The sequence below is a fragment of the Sebastes fasciatus genome, chromosome 22 (assembly GCF_043250625.1).
Source record: "Sebastes fasciatus isolate fSebFas1 chromosome 22, fSebFas1.pri, whole genome shotgun sequence".
Lineage (NCBI taxonomy): Eukaryota > Metazoa > Chordata > Actinopteri > Perciformes > Sebastidae > Sebastes > Sebastes fasciatus.
Window position 1 is genome coordinate 12,214,700 of NC_133816.1, and position 24,960 is coordinate 12,239,659.

At 39.0% G+C, this 24,960-nt stretch overlaps 3 protein-coding genes across 6 annotated transcripts in view; 1 reads left to right on the forward strand and 2 right to left on the reverse strand.

The window, feature by feature from the left end:
* Nucleotides 1-24,960, reverse strand: part of rgp1 (GP1 homolog, RAB6A GEF complex partner 1) — a 44,537-nt gene that overhangs the window by 7,216 nt on the left and 12,361 nt on the right. The window lies entirely within an intron of this gene.
* Nucleotides 374-8,856, forward strand: LOC141760436 (uncharacterized). 3 transcript variants are annotated; one of them, XM_074623252.1, is made up of 8 exons: nt 374-718; nt 903-1,023; nt 1,917-2,086; nt 2,179-2,357; nt 3,503-3,665; nt 4,244-4,368; nt 4,641-4,962; nt 6,587-7,520. In XM_074623252.1, exons 1-7 carry the CDS (start codon nt 658-660, stop codon nt 4,911-4,913), a joined length of 1,092 nt encoding a protein of 363 aa, XP_074479353.1. In that variant the 5' UTR covers nt 374-657; the 3' UTR covers nt 4,914-4,962; nt 6,587-7,520. The 3 variants fall into 3 exon arrangements, with proteins under 3 accessions (XP_074479353.1, XP_074479352.1, XP_074479351.1); XM_074623251.1 differs by lacking the exons at nt 374-718; nt 6,587-7,520 and adding an exon at nt 8,710-8,856 and having other exon boundaries at nt 737-1,023; XM_074623250.1 differs by lacking the exon at nt 374-718 and having other exon boundaries at nt 737-1,023.
* pik3c3 (phosphatidylinositol 3-kinase, catalytic subunit type 3) lies at nt 9,990-24,927 on the reverse strand. Of its 2 annotated transcripts, XM_074622902.1 has the most exons (26): nt 24,542-24,927; nt 22,217-22,405; nt 21,759-21,902; nt 20,432-20,561; nt 20,223-20,249; nt 19,233-19,319; nt 18,610-18,705; nt 18,446-18,517; nt 18,136-18,240; nt 17,494-17,586; nt 17,196-17,381; nt 15,863-15,993; nt 14,895-14,976; nt 14,573-14,640; nt 14,377-14,482; nt 14,134-14,250; nt 13,651-13,782; nt 13,394-13,522; nt 12,817-12,886; nt 12,530-12,594; nt 12,362-12,446; nt 12,130-12,204; nt 11,872-12,040; nt 11,453-11,543; nt 11,087-11,212; nt 9,990-10,296 (listed from the first exon to the last, which is right to left on the reverse strand). In XM_074622902.1, exons 1-26 carry the CDS (start codon nt 24,604-24,606, stop codon nt 10,282-10,284), a joined length of 2,655 nt encoding a protein of 884 aa, XP_074479003.1. In that variant the 5' UTR covers nt 24,607-24,927; the 3' UTR covers nt 9,990-10,281. The 2 variants fall into 2 exon arrangements, with proteins under 2 accessions (XP_074479003.1, XP_074479004.1); XM_074622903.1 differs by lacking the exon at nt 20,223-20,249.

Genomic DNA, 24,960 nt, shown 5'->3' on the forward strand with positions numbered 1-24,960 from the left:
GTTTTGGGCCATCATCACGTCAAAATTTTATTTTTTTATTTTATGTTGACGAGGGCTGCAAAAAAAACAATTATTTTCATTGTTGATTAATCAGTCGATTATTTTCTTGATTAGTTGTTTGTTCTATAAAATGTCAGAAAATGGTGAAAAATGTGAGTGTTCCCCAAAACCCAAGATGAAAAATGTCTTGTTTTATCCAAGGATATTCAGTTTACTGTCAAAGAGGAGTAAAGAAACCAGAAAATATTCACATTTAAGAAGCTGGAATCAGAGATTTTTAACTTTTAATCGATTATCAAAATAGTTGCCGATTCATTTAATAGTTGATAACTAATTGATTAATGGTAGCAGCTCTAATCTAATATCTTTTTAAAAATCATGAAACAAGTTCATCTTGAACTTTTAACCGTCTCCGTCTCTCAATCTTCTCGTCCTCCTCTAAGTAGATTACAGCCTTTCATCTCTCACCGGCCTCTCCACCCCTTCCACCCTCCAGTCTGACTCCAGTCTATCACTTTCCCTGCAGCTCACTGCATCTCCTCCTCAGTGAGTCTTCACAGGTTGTCTTGCTTTTAAAAGGAGTCAGGGACCCACGGCACTCTACAGGCTGTAGTCAAGACCATCACAGTCTCTTGATCCAGAGGTCACCAAGTTGCCATGGAGACACCAGGTGTAACCACAGTGGGGTTGTGTGTCGTGGTCGCCCTGCTGATCACTGGTGAGTACTGAACTTAATATCACAGTAATTTTATTCAACTTCTCTAGCCGTTTCAATAAGTCTCCTCCGCGGGTGCTCATGCTTGCAAGTGCTAGCAAAGTTGTGACAGTCAGACTTAACGGGTCAATAAAGATCCGTGTGAGCGTGCTATTTTGGATGTACTCGTTTCGTGCGAACTTCCCAGGGTCGACTGGGTCAGTCTGCTATCCTGCTGTGGAATCACTGGACTTAGGATGCCTCCTGCGGTGGGATTGTCCCCATGCCAGCCCTAATACCACCTATACCGTGCAGACAAAGATACAGGGGTAAGTCCTCTTGTCTGTGTGTGCCAGCGTGTGTGTGTGTGTGTAGGTGTGTGTGAGACAATCCTGTAACTTCACATTTTGATTTTGCTTCTGATTTGTCTGCAGACACAACACACTTTACCCTACATTCAGCTTTATTCCCTCACATGTTTTTATTGCACTTACACATACACTTGTGGTTGCTATTTATACTGGTATAAATAGCAACCATTTGTTTATATATATATATATACATTATTATTTTACATTATTATTATTTTAGGGATTTTTTTGCACATAGAAGTAAAACTGTGCAGTCAAACCCCTGTACATTATTAATTAAATAAAATAAAATACAATTAAATAAATAAATTCTCATTTTTATTGCTTCTTATATTTTATTGTATTATATTTGGCATGTCCTTTTATATTTACCATTTATTTTCCTTCTTTTAAGGAGCCTCCCAGCAAAAGCGTTTTACACGATTGCATTTGTATAACCGGAGTGACAATAAACATCTTGAAACTTGAATCTTGAAACAGATGACAGGAAAAGTCAAGAAGACACAGGCTGATACAGTCGATCTCCCCCTACTTCAGATGAAGAAAACTAAAGTAAAATATCAAAAATCATATAAACGCAAAGAACGAGTCACATAAAATATCGACATCCTCTCAGTTTAGACAAACATCTTTAAACTTACATTAAGAAAACCAAAGATGTGAAATTTTAAATGGAAACAATGAAGAATAGTTTCTACAGTTTCAAACTACCGCACTTCAGTTAAAGGTTGAATAGGCGGCATAATTACAGCATTCATGTGTGGATCTTGGAGAAAATGTCTTATAGTTCTGTGTTTTGTTCGTGCACGTATTTGTACGTAATGTGACTGTGTAGTGAACTCTTGTTGCAGGGACCCCTGGCAGGACGTGCCGTGGTGCGTTTGGGTGTCGTCCCGCAGCTGTGACGTCTCGCAGGCCTTCTCAAACTTTGAGCTGTACAACATGGTTCGTCTGGGCGTCCACCTCAGCCCCATCTCCACCGTCTGGATGAAGCCACGCAAGTTTGACTACAGTGACTTCAGTCAGTGAGAGTCTGCAGTTTAAAAGAAGTACAATAACCTGCTTTTATGTGTAATATGATAATAGTCCCTCTCTGTCTTCTGCCCTCTCCAGCCTTCAGCCCTCCCTCTGTCTCAGCCTCTTTGGAAGACGACCAGCTGCTGGTGAAGGTGCAGTTCCCCTGTGCGGCCAACAGGAGGTGCTCTCTGGGGAGGTGCTGTCCCATCTCTGAAATGATTGACCCCTGGACCACAGTGACTGTGTACAACGAGCTCAATCACTCTGAGTACCAGGTCTTACATGCTTCTGTTGTGTTGATATTAATAAAACAAAAAAACAAAATGTATATTTAATTTAAAGTCAGTACTTAGCATGCTTTCCTGCAAAATTGAGTAAACAAACGTTGGATCCTGCTCAGTGCATCCAGTGTTGCACTAATGTGCAGTATAAAATCTGAGCAATTCCTGAAGGTGATTTTTAAACAAGAAAACCCACTTGTCAGGTTTTGTGTACGATTGTGTTGGCATCTTAAACACATAAAATTATGAAATGACAAAATGTATAACCGCAAGCAAGAGTCCTCCTAAATCAGTGGTTCCCAATCTATTCTCCTTGAAGCAACCTCACCCTAAAAAAGTGACAAATCCTCGATCAAAATCCTCAATTTGAATTAATTGATTCAGTGTATTAAATGAGTTACTCTTTTTTTTTATTAAATCTACTTTCTTTAATGAACTCGTCAGTTTCGTCAACATAAATAAAGTGATAACGTCTTGACAGATTTGAATATAGATACATGATATGATCTTTCTGTTTGTAACTACTTAATTCACTTACTATGATAGCATTAGAGCCAAAATAGCTTTTTGCTTATTGTGGTTGAATAAATGTAATTTATGGTGCTGCTAGACCGCCAGTATGTGCATCGAGCGGGAGAGCAAATAGGTTTTTGACCGCAGTGAAAATGATTTTTTTGAAAGGCTAAACGCCAACAAATAAGGATTGAAGCAGAATATTTCGTTCGTTTTTGCTACTAAGTATATATATATATATAAATATATATATATATATATATAAAAAAATATCTTTTTAAATAGTTTTATATCCAGACTTTTGTATAAATTGTCCAGCAGGTGTGTTATTATGATTTTAGCTATACATGTGCAAATCAAATTTTGACGACCTTTCCACACTTCCCATTCATTGTCTATGTAAGCAGCCGTTCAATGCATTCTGGTAGTGTGGCGGCGCGATTTCAAGAGACGGGGCGTCACGTTAGCCGCTTCTCATTTGCATAAAGTTGAGATCTAGGCTACTTTATGCACGTACCTTAAGGGGGGCCCGGACCCCAGGTTGGGAACCACTGCCCCAAATCAACTCAGTGTCAGTGAATTGTTTCTACCTTTTGAATCTCTGGTATTATTTTGTGTTCCTGCAGAGCCGTACGGTTTGGACCCAGGAAGTGGTGTCCCATGTAGAGTTCTCTGGTTTGGCTCCAGGTCAGAACTACTGTGCGGTGGCCAACTTCTCCTTCCCGACCTTCTCCATGGCTGCTTCCCCAAAATCTGCTCCTCAGTGTGTGGAGACTCTTTCCAAATCAGGTGAGAGGAAAACTGAAGACGAGTCACCTGTGATGACCTTTAGCTTCGACCTAAAGAGGCCTTAAATTTGATCACATTTCAACGCATAGAGGGTCACAAAGGAGCACAGAGGACGTGACAGATCATCATGACTCACTCAGAGAGAGATCTTCAGTTTTTTACAAAGGTCATTTATTGTACGTTAAGATGAGGTCTAGTTTCCTCCAATGCAAAGTGTTCCAGTGTCCATTGACGTATGTTGACAGTATGTACCCTGATGCTATTAGGCACCTAAACTCTAATGCATAGGCTCTTTGCAGGAGGAAATTGAGCTCCAGCCAACACACACTTAGGAATGTTTTGCACTAGACCCTTTAGGGGAAGTTGCAATAGCACAAGGCTCTTCACAGTATTTTAGCATTTAAGATTGCTAAATGCATCGTTGTCCAGTCCAGAGGTGAACTCAGAGACTTTGTGCAGAGCCAGTTAAAGCTCTTGGTGGCGCATCTTGTTGACACTGTGTGTGAACTTCTGCAGAGTTGTTTGTTTGTTTGTTTGTGGCAGTGATTTGTTCATCCTGTATTGTGTTTTCTCTTCAGTTCTACTGCCTGCTTTGTGTCTGGGCATCGGGCTGACTTCTCTGCTCCTTCTTCCACTTCTCACTGTGTTTCTGAGAAGACCGAGCCGAGCTGCACCAACCTCTGAAAATCAACCCAAGCCTCCGGTATGATTCATTTTGTCTTTTTACTCAGAAGTCATTGATACAAAAGTACACTGCCTATTTCTTAGAGATGCCCTGATATGTATTGCGGTTCAATAGAACGATTTATTGCGATTTTTGTTAACAGAAGCCTTAAATGCTGAACATATCGCCGTTTTACTTGTTGGATTTGGCACTGTGAAAGTATTTCCAATACTGGTATCGAATCAAGTCTACTCTTTCTCCTTGACAGATTTTTCATCTTCATCTTTTTTTTTTTTTTTTCTTTCATTAAGGCGTCCGTTCATGATCCAGTTAAGGTGTCCGTTCACGATCCAGTCTCTTTGGTCCCCCTTTCTCCGGTCCCTGTCGACACTTGTGACATCCACCTGGAATTCACTGACGACCAAATATCCGTTGAATCCTCCTGTAACCAGGACCAGACCTCGACACGCACCAGGGATCCTCTCCATTACCATCCCAGCTCAGGTTCAGTGTACTGGGACAGCGGCTGGAAGGAGCTGGAGCGAGGCCCGGACTCTGGTATCGGCATCCCACTCGTCTTCTGAGGAGACATGTGGGACAAATGGAGACTGAAAGACTGAGCGCCATCTTACAGTGAGTGTTGCTTTATACAGGTATTTGTCAGTGGGTTTCACCACATCACTGTGTAATGTAGGAGGTTTGATATACATAGAAGAGGGAGTTACACTTGTTATACTTCTGCAAGTGTGATTTACTAAAGTCCACTTGAAATCTCTGGATATATACAAGTACATAGGGCTGTGTATTGGCAAGAATCTGGCGATACGATCCGTATCATGATGCAGTTGTTATGATTCAATATATTGCGATACTGTAACCAAGGTGATATACTGCGATTTAAAAAAAAAAATAGTATAAATAAAATAAATTAACACCTTAAAAATAAATGCATTAGAATAAGTAAATAAAAAATAAAAATAATAAAAAAAATAAGAATCTACACGTAACTCTTAATTAAGAATCGATACAGTATCACAAAACATAATATTGCGATGCTCGATATTTTTGATTTTTTTTTACACCCTTACAAGTACATTTAAGTAAGTAAGTTTACAAGTTAATTTTTCAAGTGTAAAACGTCTCGCTCAGAACATATCTCTGTCATTATTCTTAAATTTGAATGATCATTACCATATATATATATATATATATATATGGTTATATGGTTATAAACTTTGGATAATGACAGTTCACAGTTGACTTATTTTTGTGTTGAAAGGAGACAGTTGCGGTGGTTCTTGGAACTTATTCAGATGCCTCCTGGACGCCTCCTCTCCTGTGAATTCCCCAGGAAGAGTTAAAGGACGGGGCAAGGGCTACCTTTGCTGGGCCTGCTGCCACCGCGACCAGGACCCAGATAAATGGTGGAAAATATATGGATTTTCTGACTCTCAAATATAAACATCTGTATCTGCTTAAAAAAATCCATCAACGGTCATACTTTATTCCATAAATTCTGTGGAATAAACACAGAAAACAGAATATCTTTGGGGTTTATTAGCTGAACAAAAGATTTAACCTTGAGCCTCAGTAGGCCACGGCGTCCTGCAGTGAGGTCCAAACCCCATTACAGCAAAATATGCTGATGTGACTTTGAGCAAGTTAATGGGTCCTTTGTTCTGTACCTGACCTCTGACCTCTGACAGTCATTTCTTTTGGACTTGAACGGAGTCCATTACTAGGAAGATGAATGACGACGAAAGGTCACGACCCAATATTGAATTCCTTATTGAAAGCCACCAGATGACCTCTAAAATGTAATTCTGTTTAGCTGGCGTCTGTCATCGAGTGATAGAAACGTGGCTCAAAATTTTAAACATATAAGCACATTCCTCTGGCTCTGACTTCTTGTCAGATATGAGTCAGAGTGCGGCACCGAGAGGGTCAGAGAATCGACTGGTGAGTGAGAATCACCAACGAAGCAGAAATAGTTTATCTGACAAGTCCAAAAGGAGCTGTGTTTTTTCTGAGTATGTACAACTGATTCAGTGAAAAATCTAAATCTGGTTGCGGTTCTTCCCCCTCTGCCTTTTCGTGCTGAGGTCCAGTGACACTCAACAGGCCGGTCCAAACCATAAGCTTCATAAACACGAACGTCTGACCCCCCACATGCAGCCAACAGCTCCTTCATGCTGCTCCCCCACCCCCCCTCAAGTGATAGGATAATGAGGATAGTTTTTTCTTTTCTGACTCACAGTTGCCCCGTCGGAGCTTTGCTGCCTCTTACCCGTGACCGACACCTCATCCCGCCTCCTGCATGAAACCAGGGAACATCTTGACATCTCGCTTTTCTGCCTTCTGTTTTGCTGGTGTTGCATTCTTTCCGCAACATTGGGGAGCCTTCGGGGCATTGTTTGTTTCCCGTTCCACTTCTTCCAGAGTCCACAGAGACCTGGGGGGTTATCCAAAGCTCCACGTACAAGCCAGTGTGTATGGCTTTTATTAATAAGCACGGTGCTTGTGGGGAGATGATTAATGTATGAAGCAAGAAGCTGGCTTGTGTGAATGAGCACCTGACTACACAACAGTGGAGCTGGTACATGTTTGTTTTTCTGCTATTTGCAGTTATATTTCCAAGAATATCCATTGATGTGGATTTAATTCTGCTCGTCATCTGGTTGTGTGTGTGTATTGTGACATGCACATGTCTTGTGGAGTGAACTGCAGTGTGTTTCTGAGGTGGCCTTCTTTTATATTGATGATAGACAGAATACTGTGTGTATGTACTAAAGCTAATAACAAATCATGTAAAGGTGTATCAAGGTTATCAAACCATGGTTCTCTTATGTTGATATGAGATTAAAAACAAATTTACAAGCTCAATTAATCAGTTAAATCTTGATCTAAATGTCATATAAATGCAATTTGTTTAAAACTGTTATTGCACTATTTTTAATAAAAAATGTAGGCTAAAATTGTGTTTCTGACAAGTTGGTCATTTCCTCGTTGAGTTTATGGCGGTCGACAGTGTTACTGATCATTTAAAGTAATTATTTGCAATTTAATTTCTGTTATTAGTGTATTAAAAATGTAGACTTCAGACAGTTTAACATTTTGGTCAAAGCAATTAACTATTATATTATGAAATCTTAGAACAGGTTTAAAAAGAAGTGAAATGTTTGACATTTTATTTTAATTTTTATATTACTTTTTTCAGGTTTATCAGTTTTATTTTGACGCCCTACTATACTATGACTTTTTTGTGACTTTTTATGACATATTATACAATGAATTTTTATGAAATATTATTTCATACTAAACTATGACTTTTTTATGACAGTTTTTTATGACATTATTTTATCACTATGACTTTTTAATGAAATGTCTTATGATATACTATATTATGACTTATTTCATACTATACTAAGACTTTTTTATGTCATTTGTTTTTAATTTCATACTGTACTATGACTGTTTTAGGACATTTTTTATGACGTACTATACTATGACTTTTTCATAATTTTTTTTATGATATACTATATTATGACTTTTATAACAATTTGATACTTTACTATGACTTTTTATGACATTTCTTTTATTTATTTCTGTACTATGACTGTTTTAGGACATTTTTTATGATGTACTATACTATGACTTTTTCCTAATTCTTTTTTGACATACTATATTATGACTTTAAGTGTTTTTATTTCATACTATACCATGACTTTTATAACATACCATACTATGAGTTGTTTATGACATTCATTTACATATTTGATGACATAATATACCATGACTTTTTAATATTTTTTTGTGGCATACTATAGTATGACTTTTTAATAACTTTATGACATACTATACTATGAGTTTTTATGGCATTTATTAACATTTTTTATGAAATAATATACCATGATATTTTAATGATATTTTTTATGAGAAACTATACAATGACTTATGTATTTGTTTTTATGACCAACTATATTGTAACTTTTTTATGATATACTGTTGTCGTTTTTTTTCACAAGCAATGAAGTCTACTTTGAGTTAGCGTGTAGACTATTTACTTGGACATTGTCGGCAGTTAATCTTACATGCAGCATGACACACAGTTACACTCCGGCACCCAACAGAGCCTGTGAGCCGGATCTAAAACTGACATCATCGGCAGGTTAAATGCCAAGCTGATAAAATTACATTACACCACATCCCACTTACTTAAACTCCAAGTGAACCTTAGCTGTGGCACATTACATCACGTAACAATGGATGTAAACTGCAACTTGACTGGTTGGCGGCAGCATAGAAACCGCGAGGCGGTAATTCTATTTTACTTATATTTTTGGTTTGCGTATGTTGTTGTGAATTCTGTTTGTATTTCAGATTCAGCTTTTGGAAGGTTGGTCGGAGCATGAAAATGGAGTTCAGGCCTTGAAAACCTGGCTCACTCTACAGGAGGGGAAACTGAAGAAGAGACACAGGAAAGAGGATGTAGCATCGGTGCAGAATGCACCTAAAGGTACACATACATACAGCACGTCTAAAGTTATCATTTAGTTTGCTGAAAGAAATGCAAAAAAAGTCATAGTATAGCATGTCGGAAAATTTCATGAAAAAAATCATAGTAAAGTATGTCGAAAAAATGTCAGGAAAAAAGATATGGTATATTATGTCGAAATATTCTATGAAAAAAATCGTCATAGTATAGCATGTCGAAAGATTTCATGAGAAAAAGTCATAGTATAGTATGTCAAAAAAAATCATAGTATAGTAAGTTGAACAAATAAAATAGTCATAGTATGTCGAAAAAATAAAAAAAAGTCAGTAGCATGTCAATTTTTTTTTAAGAAAAAAGCCACAGTATAGTATGTCGAAAGAAGTCAGTGTGGTTTGTCGTAAAAATAAAAGTCATAGAATAGTATGTTGAAAAAAGGTAATAGTATGTTATTTCAAAAAATAAAATAGTCATAGTATAGTTTGTTGAAAAAATAAAGTCATTGTATAGTATGTTAAAAAAATTTTAAAAAGTCATAGTATAGTATATCGAAAACAAGTCATAGTATGTCGAAAATTTTTAAAAGTGTAGTATGTTATCTTGAAAATAATAGGACAGTATGTCGAAAAAAGAAAAATCATAGTATAATGTCAAAAAAAAAGAAAAAAGTCATAGTATGTTATGTCGAAAATAGTATAGTATGTTGAACAAATAAAATAAAGTCATAGTATAGTATGTCAAAAAAAAAAAAATCACAGTATAGTATGTCACGTCTGCTTATTGTGCCTAATTTTAAAAACGTCCTTTCATTAGATGCTGTAGTCTCTGTTCTATTGAGTATTAGGACATTTGTTGAAGTTAATCTGTGGCTGCATTAAAACACCAGAAAAGAAAGTACTTGAAGAAATGTATAGCTCGTGCTTAAATCACATGAACCGACTTTTTTCATGTCTGGCAGGAAATGCTTAGTCACTCGTTCGGTGACTCACCAACCCTCTGGGGGTTCGACTTGTTTCTACCCCCAGTGTCGACGGTATGACCATCCGCAGATGGTCAGCAATGCTCAATTAAGAAACATGTTGCGCGCCATAAACGCTGCATAGCAGCACATTTTCGGGCTAAAATTAGGAAAAATACACAAGTAAAAAAACAAGAAACGGCCACTATGTTCACTTGTATCAACAGTCTTTTATTTGGCCATACATTTCATTCATTCATTCATTTAATAATTAATATACATTATATATACATAAGCAAACAAAGACAACCGTGTCCTTGTTTAACCATCTTGCAGTAAAGATTGGCAGTGCATTCTTGGCCTTTAACAGTGTCATTGGGTTTCTTTCTTTCAGCCTCTCTCATACACACATGGTATCAGTCGGATTGGAGCCATACCGTCATGTGTTCCTGCTGCATATGTCCAATCCAGTCCAGCCTTGTCTCAGCAGTCTCTGTTCTGCTCATCTGCGCCAGTACTGAAGAGAGACGGGAACAAAGTTTCTTAGATCTAATAACTTTTTAACATGTTGCCAGAGGAGGTGCTGCACATTTTAGCCCGTTTTTTTCCCAAATAATTTAGTTATGCCTCTGTGCCGTGGGCAGAGGCATTATGTTTTCAGGTTGTCCGTCCGTCCATCCGAGATATTGCGTTCACGAGAATGAGACGGAGGTGAGGTCACAGTGATCTTGACTATTGACCACCAAAATCTAACCAGTTCATCCTTGACTTCAAGTTGACATTTGGGCCACATCTGAAAAAATTCCCTCAAGGCATTCCTGAGATATTGCGTTCACGAGAATGGGACAGCAGTGACCTAATCCATCCTTGATTCCAAGTGGACGTTTGTGCCAAATTTGAAGAAATTTCCTCCAGGCGTTCCTGAGATATCGCATTCATGAAAATGGTACGTACAAGCTGAAAACATAATGTCTCCGTGCGCGGCGTGGACGACGGACCGATCAGCGTCCTGTGAGGAGCTAGGGGCGTGGCTTAGGTGTGTGAGACCATAGCGTGAGATGACACAGAGAGGCGACTGTTAGTTCTAAACAACAATGGCGGCTCCTAATGAGGTTATATTAGAACTGGGGAGTAATTATTCATTGAAAGAAGAGCAAAGAACGGCAATGTTTTCGCATTCAGTTAGCTCGCTTTTGTTAGTTTGACTGACAGATGGTTCATCCAATCACCTGAGTATTTTTTGAAAGTGCCTACCTATTTCCAAACCACTTTATTTAAAAGTGTATTGTGTGTTTGAGTACACATACCTGAGCAAACTTGTGTATCTGTTCGACCACAGCAGCAAACAGAGCACCCACACTCTCATCGATCAGACTCTGCATGTAATGGACCGCCTCCTCGTCCGATAGGTCCAATCTGAACTTGTCCTGCACCTGGAGGCAAAATGAGGAGGTCCATTTAAAACGTTATTCATAGATCTAAACTCCACTGAAAAAAAGTATTTGCTTCATTGTTTCCCACTCCCTCTAGGGGGTTCCGGGGGCATGCTCACCTTGTATAACATTTTTTACATTTTAAAGTTAAAGGCAGGGTTGGTGATCTTCAGAAACTAGCAAGAGTATCATGGGATTCATTGGGAACACGGTGTTCCTTTCCACTAACAACAAACTTACCTTCTTAACTGTCTTGTCAGGCTCCAGGGCGATGTCAGGAATATTGGCGTCCACCATGAGAGAGAACAGATTAAGGATCAGGTTGGAGTATCTGAAGAAATGGAAGGAAGGGAAGAAGGATATTTTACCTCAGTGGTTCAATATGTGTGGAAATGTACTGTAGTTTTAATCTCATTGCATCTTCCTTACAAAGATGAAACTATCGCTGCTTTGTCCTGTGCTTAGCTCAAGCTTGTTTATTCTCATGCTCTACTGATTTGATACCAGTAACAGCATTAAAAAGGTAGAAACTCAATTGGATGCTTTGGAAAATGGTCATCGATAATGTAAAATAGACATGATTTGTAGCATGACTCTCCTCTACAATCAAATTGAGTTATTTCTGTTCGCATGTGTATTTGTGTGTCCGGTCTCTTTACCTCCTGAGGTGCAGGAAGGCCGTGTAGCACTGCTTCCTGAACTCCTGGTACTGCTCGCTCTGCATGCCTCCCATCCCCTCCACCATCTCTTTGCTCAGCTTCATGGGCGGAGGCAGCGGTTTGGGGTCTCGACCCAGGATGTAGCCGAAGTCGATGTGGAAGAGTTTCCCTGGATGAAGAGAGGAGATACGATTCTAAAGCTGATCCATAAACTGGGATGTTAATAAACGAGTGTCTGAAAGAGCATGTTTGCCTCACCGGTCTTTGTCAGTAACAGATTGTCCAAGTGTCTGTCTCCTACTCCGAGGATGTATGTGATGACACAGTAACCAGCTGGAAGGAAGCAGTGAGACAGACAGCATTGGTTAGACCAGTGGTTCCCAACATGTTTTCCTTGAAGCCCTCCTACTTTTATCTAAGAAAAGCTGAGTGTGTTCTGCAGATAGAGCATACCAACCCCATAAACATGCCCCTGTCAAAACCGACTCACCGCAGCTCTTGACGTACGTGTCCATCACCTCTGAGCTGATGCCGTAGGGTCCTTTTTCACTCGGTGCATGCCTCCTGAAGAAGCTCTGTTGAAACAAATCATGTGAATAAAAGGGACAGATTACGTTGTTTCTCAACTTCTCCTGATTGTTTCTACACCTCTGCTCACCTGGATGTTGCCTTCAGTAGCCAGGACTTCAGCAACAGGAACAGACTGAACAAACTGCATAAAACCTGGAAGCAGAATATAATTGTTTTTGGTGAGGCTGGAAGATACAGCAGTAAGATGGACAATAGAGTACTTTGTTCTTTCAGTAACTAAATATGCTGCTGCTCCTTTATGCCAGATATCCTTCACAAAGATATTCTTTATCACCATCAGATAAAGTCTGCATTTATTCAGTTATCTTATTTTTTCCAACCAAACAGAGTGATGAGTGGTCACCACTTTCTTACCGTGCTTGGTGCTGGTGGCCAACACTTTGTAAGGTGTCAACTTCAAGTCCAGATTCTCTTTCCTCAAGAGCTGTAAGCCAAAAAAACAAAACACAAACGTTAAAACTGTATTTTCTGTCATTATTCTTCAAGAAATAAATAAAAGGACTTCTTGAATTCAAAGATGATCAAAAACATTATAATGAACTTTTACCCTTCTGTCAACTGAAAAGATTTTCATAGAAAAGAAAACCCAAAGAGATCAAAAACTATAAGTGCCTGGCAGTCTAATTAAATTAAACCACCACCAAATACATCAATTTCCCATCCATAAACCCGCTAACATACTAGGGCTGCTACTAATGATTCATCTGTTGATTAATCGATTAAAAATGTCAATCAGTGTTTCCAAAAACGACGTCCTCAAATGTCTTGTTTTGTCCACAACTCAAAGATATTCAGTTTTAAGAAGCTGAAATCAGAGAATTTAGACTATTTTTTTTTAATTACTCAAACCGATTAATCAATTATCAAAATAGTTGGGTATTAATTTAATAGTTGACGACTAATCCTACTGTATACCGTAGAGTATCCTTACTTTGTCCATGAGCGAGATGATCTGAAGGATGAGCTGATCCTGTCTCAGGTCGTCTCCATGTTTGAAGATAACTGGGTACATGGCTCCATCCTCAGCCTTGAAGATCAGCTTGGCTGGCATCAGAGCGCTCTGACACACACAAACACACACACACACAGGGTAAAGACTCATGACCAATGTTTCACACAGATACTGCTTTTAGCCAACACAAAGCAGAACAGAAGTGATTCGTGAGGATGAAAGTTTGTTTTCTGTACCTTGAAGAGTGTGGCCGTCTCGGGGACGATGCCTCTGATCCTGATCTGAGGCTCCAGAGGAAGAGGAATCGGCTCGATCTCTGAGAGATTCACCTTCTCGTTGTCCGCCAGAAGAGCCTGCAGCCGCTCCGTCTGCAGACACATGAGGAGGGACGCTGCTGTCAATATGGCGGTCGCTAAGTCGATGACATAATCGCAGCAACGGGCTATGTAGATACCAAAGCGGTATCTACATACAGTATATACATCTATGGCCCAAACAGATTCAGGATGAAAAATCATATGTCATTGCAGTGTATAATTTAATAAATTCTGAATGATTGTTAACAAATCTGCACAAAAAAAACCCAAAACGAATGAAAGCACGTTTTAGAAATATTTGCACTATAAAAGATAGAGATGTATACTGCATAATTTGAACTCTGAGAGAAAATACTGTATAGGTTTAGCAAGTATTTGCATGTGCGGGTATTCAGTTGTTACCTTCTTCTTACGATTTCCGCTCTCCCTTTGCACGGCTTTCATCAGCTGCACCAGTCTGTCTACAAACGTCTGCTGGGCGGCCAACAGCGACCGCATCACCCTCACGCTCTTATCACCCTGGAGGGAAGACGAAGTGTTTGTGTTAAAAGGGAACGCACAAGGAAAAATATATGTAGTATGTGTTGTAGTTCAGTTTGCTGCAGAACCCATACAGACACAATGTTTGATTCCTGAGTGGCTGACCTTGAGTAACGCCTGACTGAACCTCCTCATGACGTTCAGGTACATCTCGTGGGTCTTAGGATCTCTCTGCTGGGTGTCCTGATCCTCACACTCCACAATCACATACCTTAAGAAGACACAGGTTTTAGACAGATGAATATAAACACAAGGACATTTTCAGTAATAATAAACTAAGATGCTTTGAACTGCTACTCACCAATACAAATAGTTGGCGAGTTCGGAGTTCTTGCAAGCACGGGAGATGAGAAATGTGCACAAGTCTTGCTGCAAAGAGATACAGACACAATGACACGTCAATGCCAGGCTGAAACTAATAGATTGTGGGTTTTCTTTTCAGCCCTGCGTCTTCTGTGGAACAGAAATACATTTGAAATTTCTGGCACAATACTGTATTTCTGAATCCCTTCATTAACTGGTGTTTGTCCATGTGCCATGTGGGGATTAATACGGATTCAAACTGTATTCCCCTATAGGACAGTTTCTTTCCTGCTCTAGTTTTCTTTTCAGTGACATTATACCTCTTGAGTTTCGCTGTCGGCTCCTTCCTTGCCTTTCTGCGTGGCAGTGGAAGGTCCAGATGTGCCAGACAGGATCTGGGAACTACAGAAAGAGTAAAAAGAAATAGTCAAAGAACATGGTAATTAAAAATGTAAGTGCATTTTGACTTAAATGTTCAGTGTGGAGGATTTGGTGGCATCTAGTGGTGCTGATCGCAGACTCCTCCCTTTCCAAGACTGTGGTAACGTGAGCCGCCGAGCGCTCAGAGGCCATCCTTACCATAATAAAACTATTTTAGGAGAAACAGAAGTCAGACGGCGGCTGGCGGTACCACGTTTTTGCACAGGTTCACAAGCGTGTCGGAGAACTACGGTGGCCTTCAGGTAATGTAAAAACGTGAAAGGTTCTCTCTAGAGCCAGTGTTTGGTTTGTCCGTTCTGGGCTACTGTAGAAACATGGCAGAGCAACATAGTGGACTCTGAAGAGGACCCGCTCCCTATGTAGATATGAAGGGCTCATTCTAAGCTAACGAAAACACAATGATTCTTAGTTTCAGGTGATTATACACTAATGAAAACATAGTTATGGATATTATATTCCACTTCTGCCTAAATAGATCCCCCGAAATGTTACACACTGTTACTTTAAAATGATTAGATGGTGTGCTGAGTAAGGCAGAGCTCCGCCTCCAGATTCTGGCCGGAGCTCTACAGAGTCGTTATGGCTTCTGAAACAAAAATAACCAAATTCTGCAATGCAGCAAATACTCTCCCAACCAGTGAGAGTTTGAGGTAAATTTAGATCTAGGCTGTAAAAAAAAAAAAAAAACAAGAACTGGAAGTACAAAAAAACATTTTTTACATTTTTATCAAGTGACAACAACAGATCCTGCACATGTGTCTTGCTTCTGTCAAAGCTGCTGGTACTGTTGACTTATTTATGATCCACGGGCAGAGTAGCAGATATAACTTCTCATCCAAGTACTGACCTGTCCATTGCAGAGTCATCTGAAAGTCCCTGGCTGTCTCTCTTGCTGCCTGGCTCCAAGCCTCCCTGAATATCACTGAAGTTCTCATACTTGAGCGCCTGGACCAGCTGGAGAAGATACATCAGCAGGTCCTAGAGAGAAAGTGAAGAGATGGGGATAATTATGCCAAAGAGTTTATTTCCAAAGTGCTTCATATTTTGGATTTAAAGCTCATGTTTATCATTAAATAACTTTAAAAGGTGCTAAATTTGAAATTCAAAGCATTAGAATAGCAGAAAACAACTATTTGCTATATAAAGATATGGAGGAGTAATGTCTACCTGAGCAGAGAATGAAGTCGCTCTCCCTCTGTGTGTGTTGTAATCTGAGCTTCTCTGTGCTTTGTTTACATAGCCAGTCTGGCCGCACATGCATTTGAGTCCCAGTGTGTGTGCCACTGGCTATCTAATCGCCACCGCTCTGCACTGCACTCATACAGCGGTTACAGCTGATAACGTCATCCCAGAAGCAAAGAGGCGAAGCGCCGGTGCTTTTTTGATAACAGCCGCTAGATAACGCTGTGGTAGCGCCCTTTTGGACTGAAAATGCCAATGTCCATGGCCATGGATGTATAAAGAGACTTTTTGTTAGGTAAATCAACTTCCCAGTACGAACACTTAAATAGCCCTCATTTAAATCATTATGTCCTAAAAGTTGTAAAATAGACTATTAACTGAATCCAGAGTTATTTTCCTCAGCATAATGAACGTGCATCAGACCCACGGGACTGCACCACCCTGCTCGCTCATGACATATCCGGTTCCTGCAAGTTGTATGCGGCTGTAATAATGGATATATTGGCTGTAATTCAACACTTTCATTATCTTATAATACACCCATGGGCTGCATGCTGTAAGCCTGTACCGTGGTGGATGTATTAACGTCTCTGTTCCCAAACAACCGGCTATCAGCCAGTAGCTAGTAGTGCTAGTAGCATGACATAAACAGAAAACTTTTTAAACTGGTTCCCACCCAGTTTAACACTGTTTACTCTGTCAGCACTGTTGCCATTGTTTGCACTGTTAGCACCGTTAGCTGCGAGCCACCGACTCAGCTTTCACCAAGTTGAGAGCAGTGTGCACGCAATCCCTCAATCATAGATCTGCTCCCAATTTTGAATTTATCACCTTTAAACAGCACTGTCTTCATAACTGTGTGATAAGTATAACTTTGGAATACAGTTTTATCTCAGGAGACTTCAAAGTTTTATACACACAGAAAATCATCATCATAATTCACCCACACCATTATACTCTCCTCCTGACCCCCGCCCCCGCAGTCCTCCTACGCCTACCTCATCATCTGCCTGCTGCAGGCGCGTCACAGCGTAGCGTCTGACCGTGGGGTTGGTGAACTGGGAGGACAGCAGCTCCAGGGAGTCTTCCACATCCATCGGCCTCCACTTCCCCAGCAGCTCCAGAGCCTGCTTGGCCTCCTGGGGCAGATCCCAGTTCACACACTTAAGGAACTTTGTCAGGGCCTGCAGCGAGAGGAGGAGGAAGAAGCATTGAGCATGTGGGAGAGAAGAGGATCGAGATAGGAACCTCAGTAGACTTGGGTATGGCGGAGCAGAATATAAGAAACACACTCACCTTCTCCTGTGTGGTGAGGTAGTATCTGAACTTCCACACCAGGTCCTGTTCTTCAGAGCTCAGCATCTTGGTTGGAGGGTAGCTCACAATGATCTGTTGGTGCATACAGACACACAGATATCAAATCAATTTACAAAAGCAGACACGGTAAAGACATACCAAGGCATACCAAACATAAAGGCTGTGGAGGCACTTTGACTTGCAAGGAAAAGAAGACAGCAGTATGTGCTTTAATAAATAACAAGCTTTATCTGCAAGTTAAAACGCCTTGATATCCTTCTTTGAATCTGAATATCAAAGAGCTTTAACTGAGCGTAACAGCCAGAGAAATGATCCTTGAGTATTTATATCTGTGTATGTTAAAACAGTTTGTTCTGGTACTGAGCTGAGTTACATTCATAGCATCTGTAAAATTCACTGTAAACGCACGCAAATGCAGAGCTAGAGCTGTTAATTCAACCAAGTAATCACCAGTGATACTGCTGGAGTGCTTATTTTTTTTATTATAACTTTGTTGTTTCTCGACGTTTAAAGAATTTCATTTGAATTTAATATTATTTAAAAAAAAAAAAAAAACTTATTTACTGTTGGATTTGATTACACGCGGACCCTAAATAAAAGCTAGACTGCTTTTTGACTTACATTAAGCTGGTCACGTGTGGCAGCGTTGGGCTTCAGGTCGTGATCTGAGGGCCCACTGCGGAGGCTACGAGCCAGTTTGTGATGCTTGCTCTCAACCAGGTTCTCCTGTAGGAAGATCATGAATTGGAAAATACTGCATGTATAGATAGAAAAACTATGAATGCTAAATTATTGTTTTATTTGTACATACATGTACATGGAATTCACATTAATAATGACGTACCTTTTAAAAAAAATCAAAGTCACCATAAATGCATTTTTGTCTACAATGTAAGTGTGTGTGTGTGTGTGTGTGTGTGTGTCCTCTCACCATCCCCATCTGTGGGTCAGGAACTTTAACAATGTCGGAGCTGGTAAGAACAGGCGATGCGTCGTCTCCATCCTGAGTGGGGACAGAGTGAAATACACCAATCAGCTGGAATCGTTTACAGATATTAGATGTAGTTATGTGCTCATATAGAAATATGAAAATACCTTTTCATAATAGACAATGCTGTATTCCTTGTCATTTGTTTTGACACGGGGAAACTCCACCATGAGGTACATGAAGTTAGAGCTGCGTTTCTCACTCTGCAGAGACACACATGAAGAAAAAAAGGTTTAAATTCTAAACACAAAAAATAGTTAGTAAAAGATTATAATAACAGAAACAGTTAAACCTGCAATAAATATTGTTTTGGGAGCAGCGGAAACAAGTTGTGAACACGACATTGACATATTATCACCCTTTAAGTTGATATGGCAAACTTGTTAGCAAACAGTTAGATATAAAGTAACATATATTTGGAGTTGTGTATCTGGTGAACTGGCAAATATAAGTCCAATATAGTCTCTCTTTTATCTCCAATTTTGGTCTCCACCAACTCCTGAGGGAAATATCTGTCTCTTTAGCTGCTAAATGCTCCACTAAGTTAAAGTTACCATTTATAAATGATGGTTATTATAAAGTGTTACCGACCATGAATGTCTGTACAAAACGTCAAGGCAATCCATCAAATAGTTTTTGAGATATTTCATCCTGGAGCAAAGCGGCCTTTTCCAATACAGGAAAAAAAGAAAATGCTGTTTTGAAACACAATCCAGATAAACCAACTCACCTCGTTGATCATCTCAATCTCTCTGAAGGTCAGACGGTCCAGCCAGTCAACCTTCACCATGTGGCCCTGTCGATGGGCCTTTGTCAGCTGGATGGAGAGAGAAAGATGGAAGAAAGAGGAAAAAAAAAGTTCACCAAAATACCAAAAAAGGGTTTGAGGTTTCTGTTGCAGCAGCAGAACTGGTCACAGCATGGTGGCTGCTGTGCAAACAACTCGACCAATCATGCACAAATCCAGTGCCAGCAGCCAATCCAATCCAGCATCTCCGGTCACACACTCAGCAGCCAATCCACTCGTCAGTCAGTGTGGGTGTCGGGAATGTAAGCACACATTTGGCCATGAACGGGAAGCCCACAACTCAGCTGGTTAGAATTAGTACTCACTCTTTAAAAACAACATATGAACTGGTAGCAGCCTAGAAAAAAACTTTGGATGTGATTAAGTCAACGGCACTCAGGATTAATAAAAAAAAAAATACAAGAATCAATTAAATGATTAAAAAACAGTCCAATCAGAGAAAATGAAATGAACTCCCCTAAATAGTCCATAAAGCTGCAACAAGTCGACAAACATTTTCTTGTGTTCACATAAACGAGAAAAACATGCACACACACGCTTTACACAAAATACACTAACGTATGGCAACAGCAGAAAACTTAAAAATCAATGTGTGTGATGCTTTCAGGAATGCAGCCGTACTCCTTGACAGACGAGTGTTCACACCAAAATCTGGGTCAAAATGTATTTGTAAATGCACTGATTAGGTTTATACAACATCTGGATTTCACCACATTAAACAATGCAAAGGGATTTAACAGATGAAGGAAGCATTTGTACGTTTAATTACGGTCTGAATTGTTCTAAATGTGGTAATCCTTATTTAAGCAGTGCGGGATACAATTACTTTGCAAATACGTTTGGACCAAGGCCTTCTTCACACACACACGCACATTCTGCATTGCCAACACTAACTCCACCACTTGTACTCACATCACCGAGTACCTCCAGGTCAGGGCCCTGGAACAGATGATGGTTTAGACACGGAGTCGTATCGGTGGGTTTCTCTCCTTTTCCAACGCACACACACACAATGTTTCCTGTTCACCCTCCATCTAATCTCTTTCCCTTATCCTCTCTCTTTCAGCCATTTAGTCACACACACAAAATCCTATCCTCACTACTACACCCCAGTATTGTACCTTGGCCAGTCTGCCCATCTGGTCCTCTGTCAGGCTGCTGCTGGTGCGTCCTGGCGTGGTGGTGGGCTCTCCTCCATCCCCCTCCACACCCGGCCAAACCTTCAGGTCATGCATCCCTTGCCTGAACATACTAGACGAAGATAGGAAGGGGGTGCTTTAAAATGACTGTTATCATTTTTGCTATTTCAGTGCACTTTTACATAAAAATCAAACAAAGTGCAGATGAAGGTGGAAGGAGGTGAAGTCAAAGTTGATCTTTCAAGCTGGTGGCAAAACACATAACTTTCCAAGTCAATTTATTATTTGTACAGCGAGGGCAATTTGTGCTGCAGCAAGCATAAAAACATCTAAAAAAAAACATACAATATAACATAGAAACATACAGCAGTGGTTCCCAATTAAACTGACGACCCCTGACTAAGTAACATATTTTATGGATATTTCATATCATATTCAATGCATAACAATAACAGTACAGAACAACTGATAAACGGTACAATTAACCTAAATAGTGAACACAATAACTGCAGGAATTGTGTAAAACGAGCGATTTGGATGAATTTTGAGCGGATTATTTCTTGTGAATATTGCATCAGAAATGAGTTTTCCCGTTGTTTTTAGTAACTTTTAATATAATTCTCTGTCTGTATTATGTCTTTTTTTCGTATCATGATACTGGGATAGCGATTTAATATATTGCGATACTGTAAGCAAGGCAAAATATTGTGAATTGTTTTAATTTAATTTGAGGAAAGTTATCATAGTATAAAGAAAACAGCAGAACCACACTATATTAGAATAGGCAAAAATAACACATTTATACTTCATGAAAAAGACTGCATGTTTTTCCCCCAAACTGCATGTGATTATCATAAAGTGGGCATGTCTGTAAAGAGGACACTCGTGGGTACCCATAGAACCCATTTACATTCACATATCTTGAGATCAGAGGTCAATGGACCCCTTCGAAAATGACCATGCCAGTTTTTCCTCACCAAAATTTAGCACAACTTTGAAGTGTTATTAAGCTGCCTTTGCTGAAAAGTTAGCTTTACTTGGACATAGTTTTCTAGTTTCATATGATACCAGTCTTCATCTTCACTCTAGCTTTAAAACTGAGCACACTACAACCTCTGGAAGACAGAACATGACTCCTCTCTATAATTCTCGGCATCGGCATCACCACCCATGATCATCACTACAAAATAATATACTGTACCTTAATATTAAAAATTGTATCATCGTAATCATTGCCACCACCATCATTCCAACATTGTTTCATTGTATCAGTAACAAACCTCAAGTGATACTGCGAGGTTAGACTCACCCATATTTGCCAAACAGGGTGACAGTGGTTCCCCCGACGGGGACGGCTCTGCCGGGCCCATAGATGTCCCACACTGTGAGAGCAACCTGGGCACTTTGGGGAAGGTCTGGGTACTTGACCGGCAGCCGCAGCCACTCGTTCCAGCTGCACAGGACAGCAGGAGAGAGGATAGAGAGAGTGTAAGAAGAAGAAGATAAAGGTCTGAAGGACTGAAATGAAACTACTGGAAAAAGGATTTGCTAGTATTGGAGGGAGTTTAGTCTTTTCAGCTCTGAAGAAGGTAAAATAAGAAACAGGGCACACTAAGAGGGAGGTGGTTTTTGGTGGTAAAATAATCTTATCAACATTACAGAGAGGTTTTTATGTAATTTTGGGGGGAATATCTGCTTCATTTGATGAAACAAAGAGTCTAGAGACTGAAAAGAGGAAAATACAGAAAGAGACAGCTTAGTACTCACTTCCAACGTGTGCTAAATGCTTTGTACGAGGTGCGAACGGGCAGAGCGAGAGGCTTTCCTTCAGCAAACACCTGACAGGTGACGTAGAGGTCCGAGCAGTTCTCCTGGTAGAGGCCAGAGAACCGCAGCATTGGGTCTTCGAGCAGGGCTTTGTAGCTCTTCTGCTCTCGTTTCCCCTCTAAACTGCCTCTGGAAGAGGAGAGAGGAGACAGAGTCGGTCGGTGAGGAAGCGGAGTATCACATATGTTCTTTTGTTGATGTTATAAAGAGTGATCCAACTTGTCCTCTCACAAATAAGTCAACATTTGTCACAAAGGACAACGACTGTGATGATACAGAAAAGGTGATTACAACTTGTGTTCTGGGATTTTTTCTTGTTTTTGCTTAACACTAACATATAAAATAGGAGTATAAGGACAAATAAAATATGAATATATATCATCAAATAAATAACTATCAACATATTTCCATAGATTCCTTGATGTAAACACTATAATAAGATTAGATGGCTTATATGCATTTCATTAAAATTGATATGAGAGAGAGAATCTGGATACAGTTCACAGCTGTTTACTTAATTAGGCCATTAAAATGCAATAATTAGACTCATGAGACATGCACATGATTTTAATAAAGAGGCAGCTGTGCTTTCAGATCAAGAGCCCCGACCAAGAATATACTCCCTGAGTCATGGTGATGAAAGTAAACATCAAATGTTACTCCACTTCAGTCAAATGACTGGATTCAGTTTACTGGTTTAGAATATGATATAACTGTTTTGTCCCAACAGGGCAGGAAACAGGCCTTTTTCACTGAAGACATTTTGACATGTCACAGTAAAAAAACATCACAGGTGTAAATAACGAAATTATTGATGGCTGAATTCCATTTAGCTGCTTTGATTTCAGGGTCCTGGTGTTGTGCATGCTGGCTCTCACTGAGACACTGTAATGGAACAGAGCCGTCGTTAGTGTTATTAGTTACACCTGTACTTTTCCTACTAGGACAGTCAAAATGTTTGTTCTGAAAAAGGCCTGTTTGTCTTTGTCTCACCAATAGACAATAAATATAGCGCAATAAAAATAAAACACAACAAGCATCACAATTCATCAGGGGCAATATATCAACATGTATTTAGTAAAATAATTTTAGTCAATTAATTAGAATCAGTTATTTATAGTGTGATTTTTTTTAATGATAATTAATTTTACAATCAGTTCTGAAATAAAAAAAATACCAAGCATTTTTAGACACACCTTCACAAATGATAGGAGTTGTTGCTAACTTTTCTTTACAGTGGACATGCTGTAAAATAAAAAATAAAGTTTAAAAAGCCTAAAATGTAAGATTTTCTTTTAACCCTAAATAGGAAGGAAATCACACAAAAAAGTAAATTGGAAGACTTTTTTTACTCGGTTCCCAGGAGGATATATATATATATATATATATATATATATATATATATATATATATATAAAATTATATATATAATAAATATGGAATTTATTTGACTATTTGATTAATATTTGATAGATAAACAGGCTGTTGTGACAGTTTAAAGCTTAAAGTCAGATGAAACAATGAGACACATATATATTTTTATATATATATATGTTTATATAATAAATATGGCATTTATTTGACTATTTGATTAATATTTGATGGATAAACAGTCTGTTTAAAGACAGTTTAAAGTTTAAAGCTATATATATATATATAAAAAATTATATATATACACATATATATATATAAATAATTATATATATATATATATATATAAATATGGCATTTATTTGACTATTTGATTAATATTTGATAGATAGTCTGTTGTGACAGTTTAAAGCTATATGTATATATATATATATATATATATTAAAAAAAATTATATATATATATATACACACATATATATATATATATATATATATATATATATATATATATAATTATATATATATAAATATGGCATTTATTTGACTATTTGATTAATATTTGATGGATAAACAGTCTGTTGTGACACAGTTTAAAGCTATATATGTGTGTGTATATATATATATATATAATTATATATATACACACACATATATATATATATAAATAATTATATATATATATAAATATGGCATTTATTTGACTATTTGATTAATTTTTGATAGATAAACAGAGTCTGTTGTGACACAGTTTAAAGTCAGATGAAACAATGAGACACATGTCGTCCAACCACACAGTCACACTCAGCAAACAGAGTCAGCATCCTGTCACAAGATAGATTAGTTACACACCGCTTGCTTACCAAAAAGCGACGCGTTAAGTACACAAACTTACATCTTAAGTTGAACGTTGATGTCCAGGTCACAGCTGTAAACATAGTTGAACTTATCAGTGTCCATCCTGCGACGGGAAAGCACTAGATATGAAGCAGAAACCTGACGACTTCAACATGAAATCCCGCTCGGTGGTAACGAGACTTTGCAGACAAGGCCTCGGCTCAGCACACAAACACTCCTCAGAAACACCGTGTAAACTACCGCGCACACGGATATCTACCGTACCAGTCCGTGCACACGTTTAGAAAGGTAACTTTGAGCGCATGTAATCACGGTAAAGACATTATTTTAAGGGTTGTCTCACCGGAGCATGATTTGATGCTTTTGATAGCTACACAACAACACAACACAGCATCAGCCAGAATCTACAGCCAGGCTAAAGTAAGCGATCATCGATGCGGTGTTATTGATAAAACT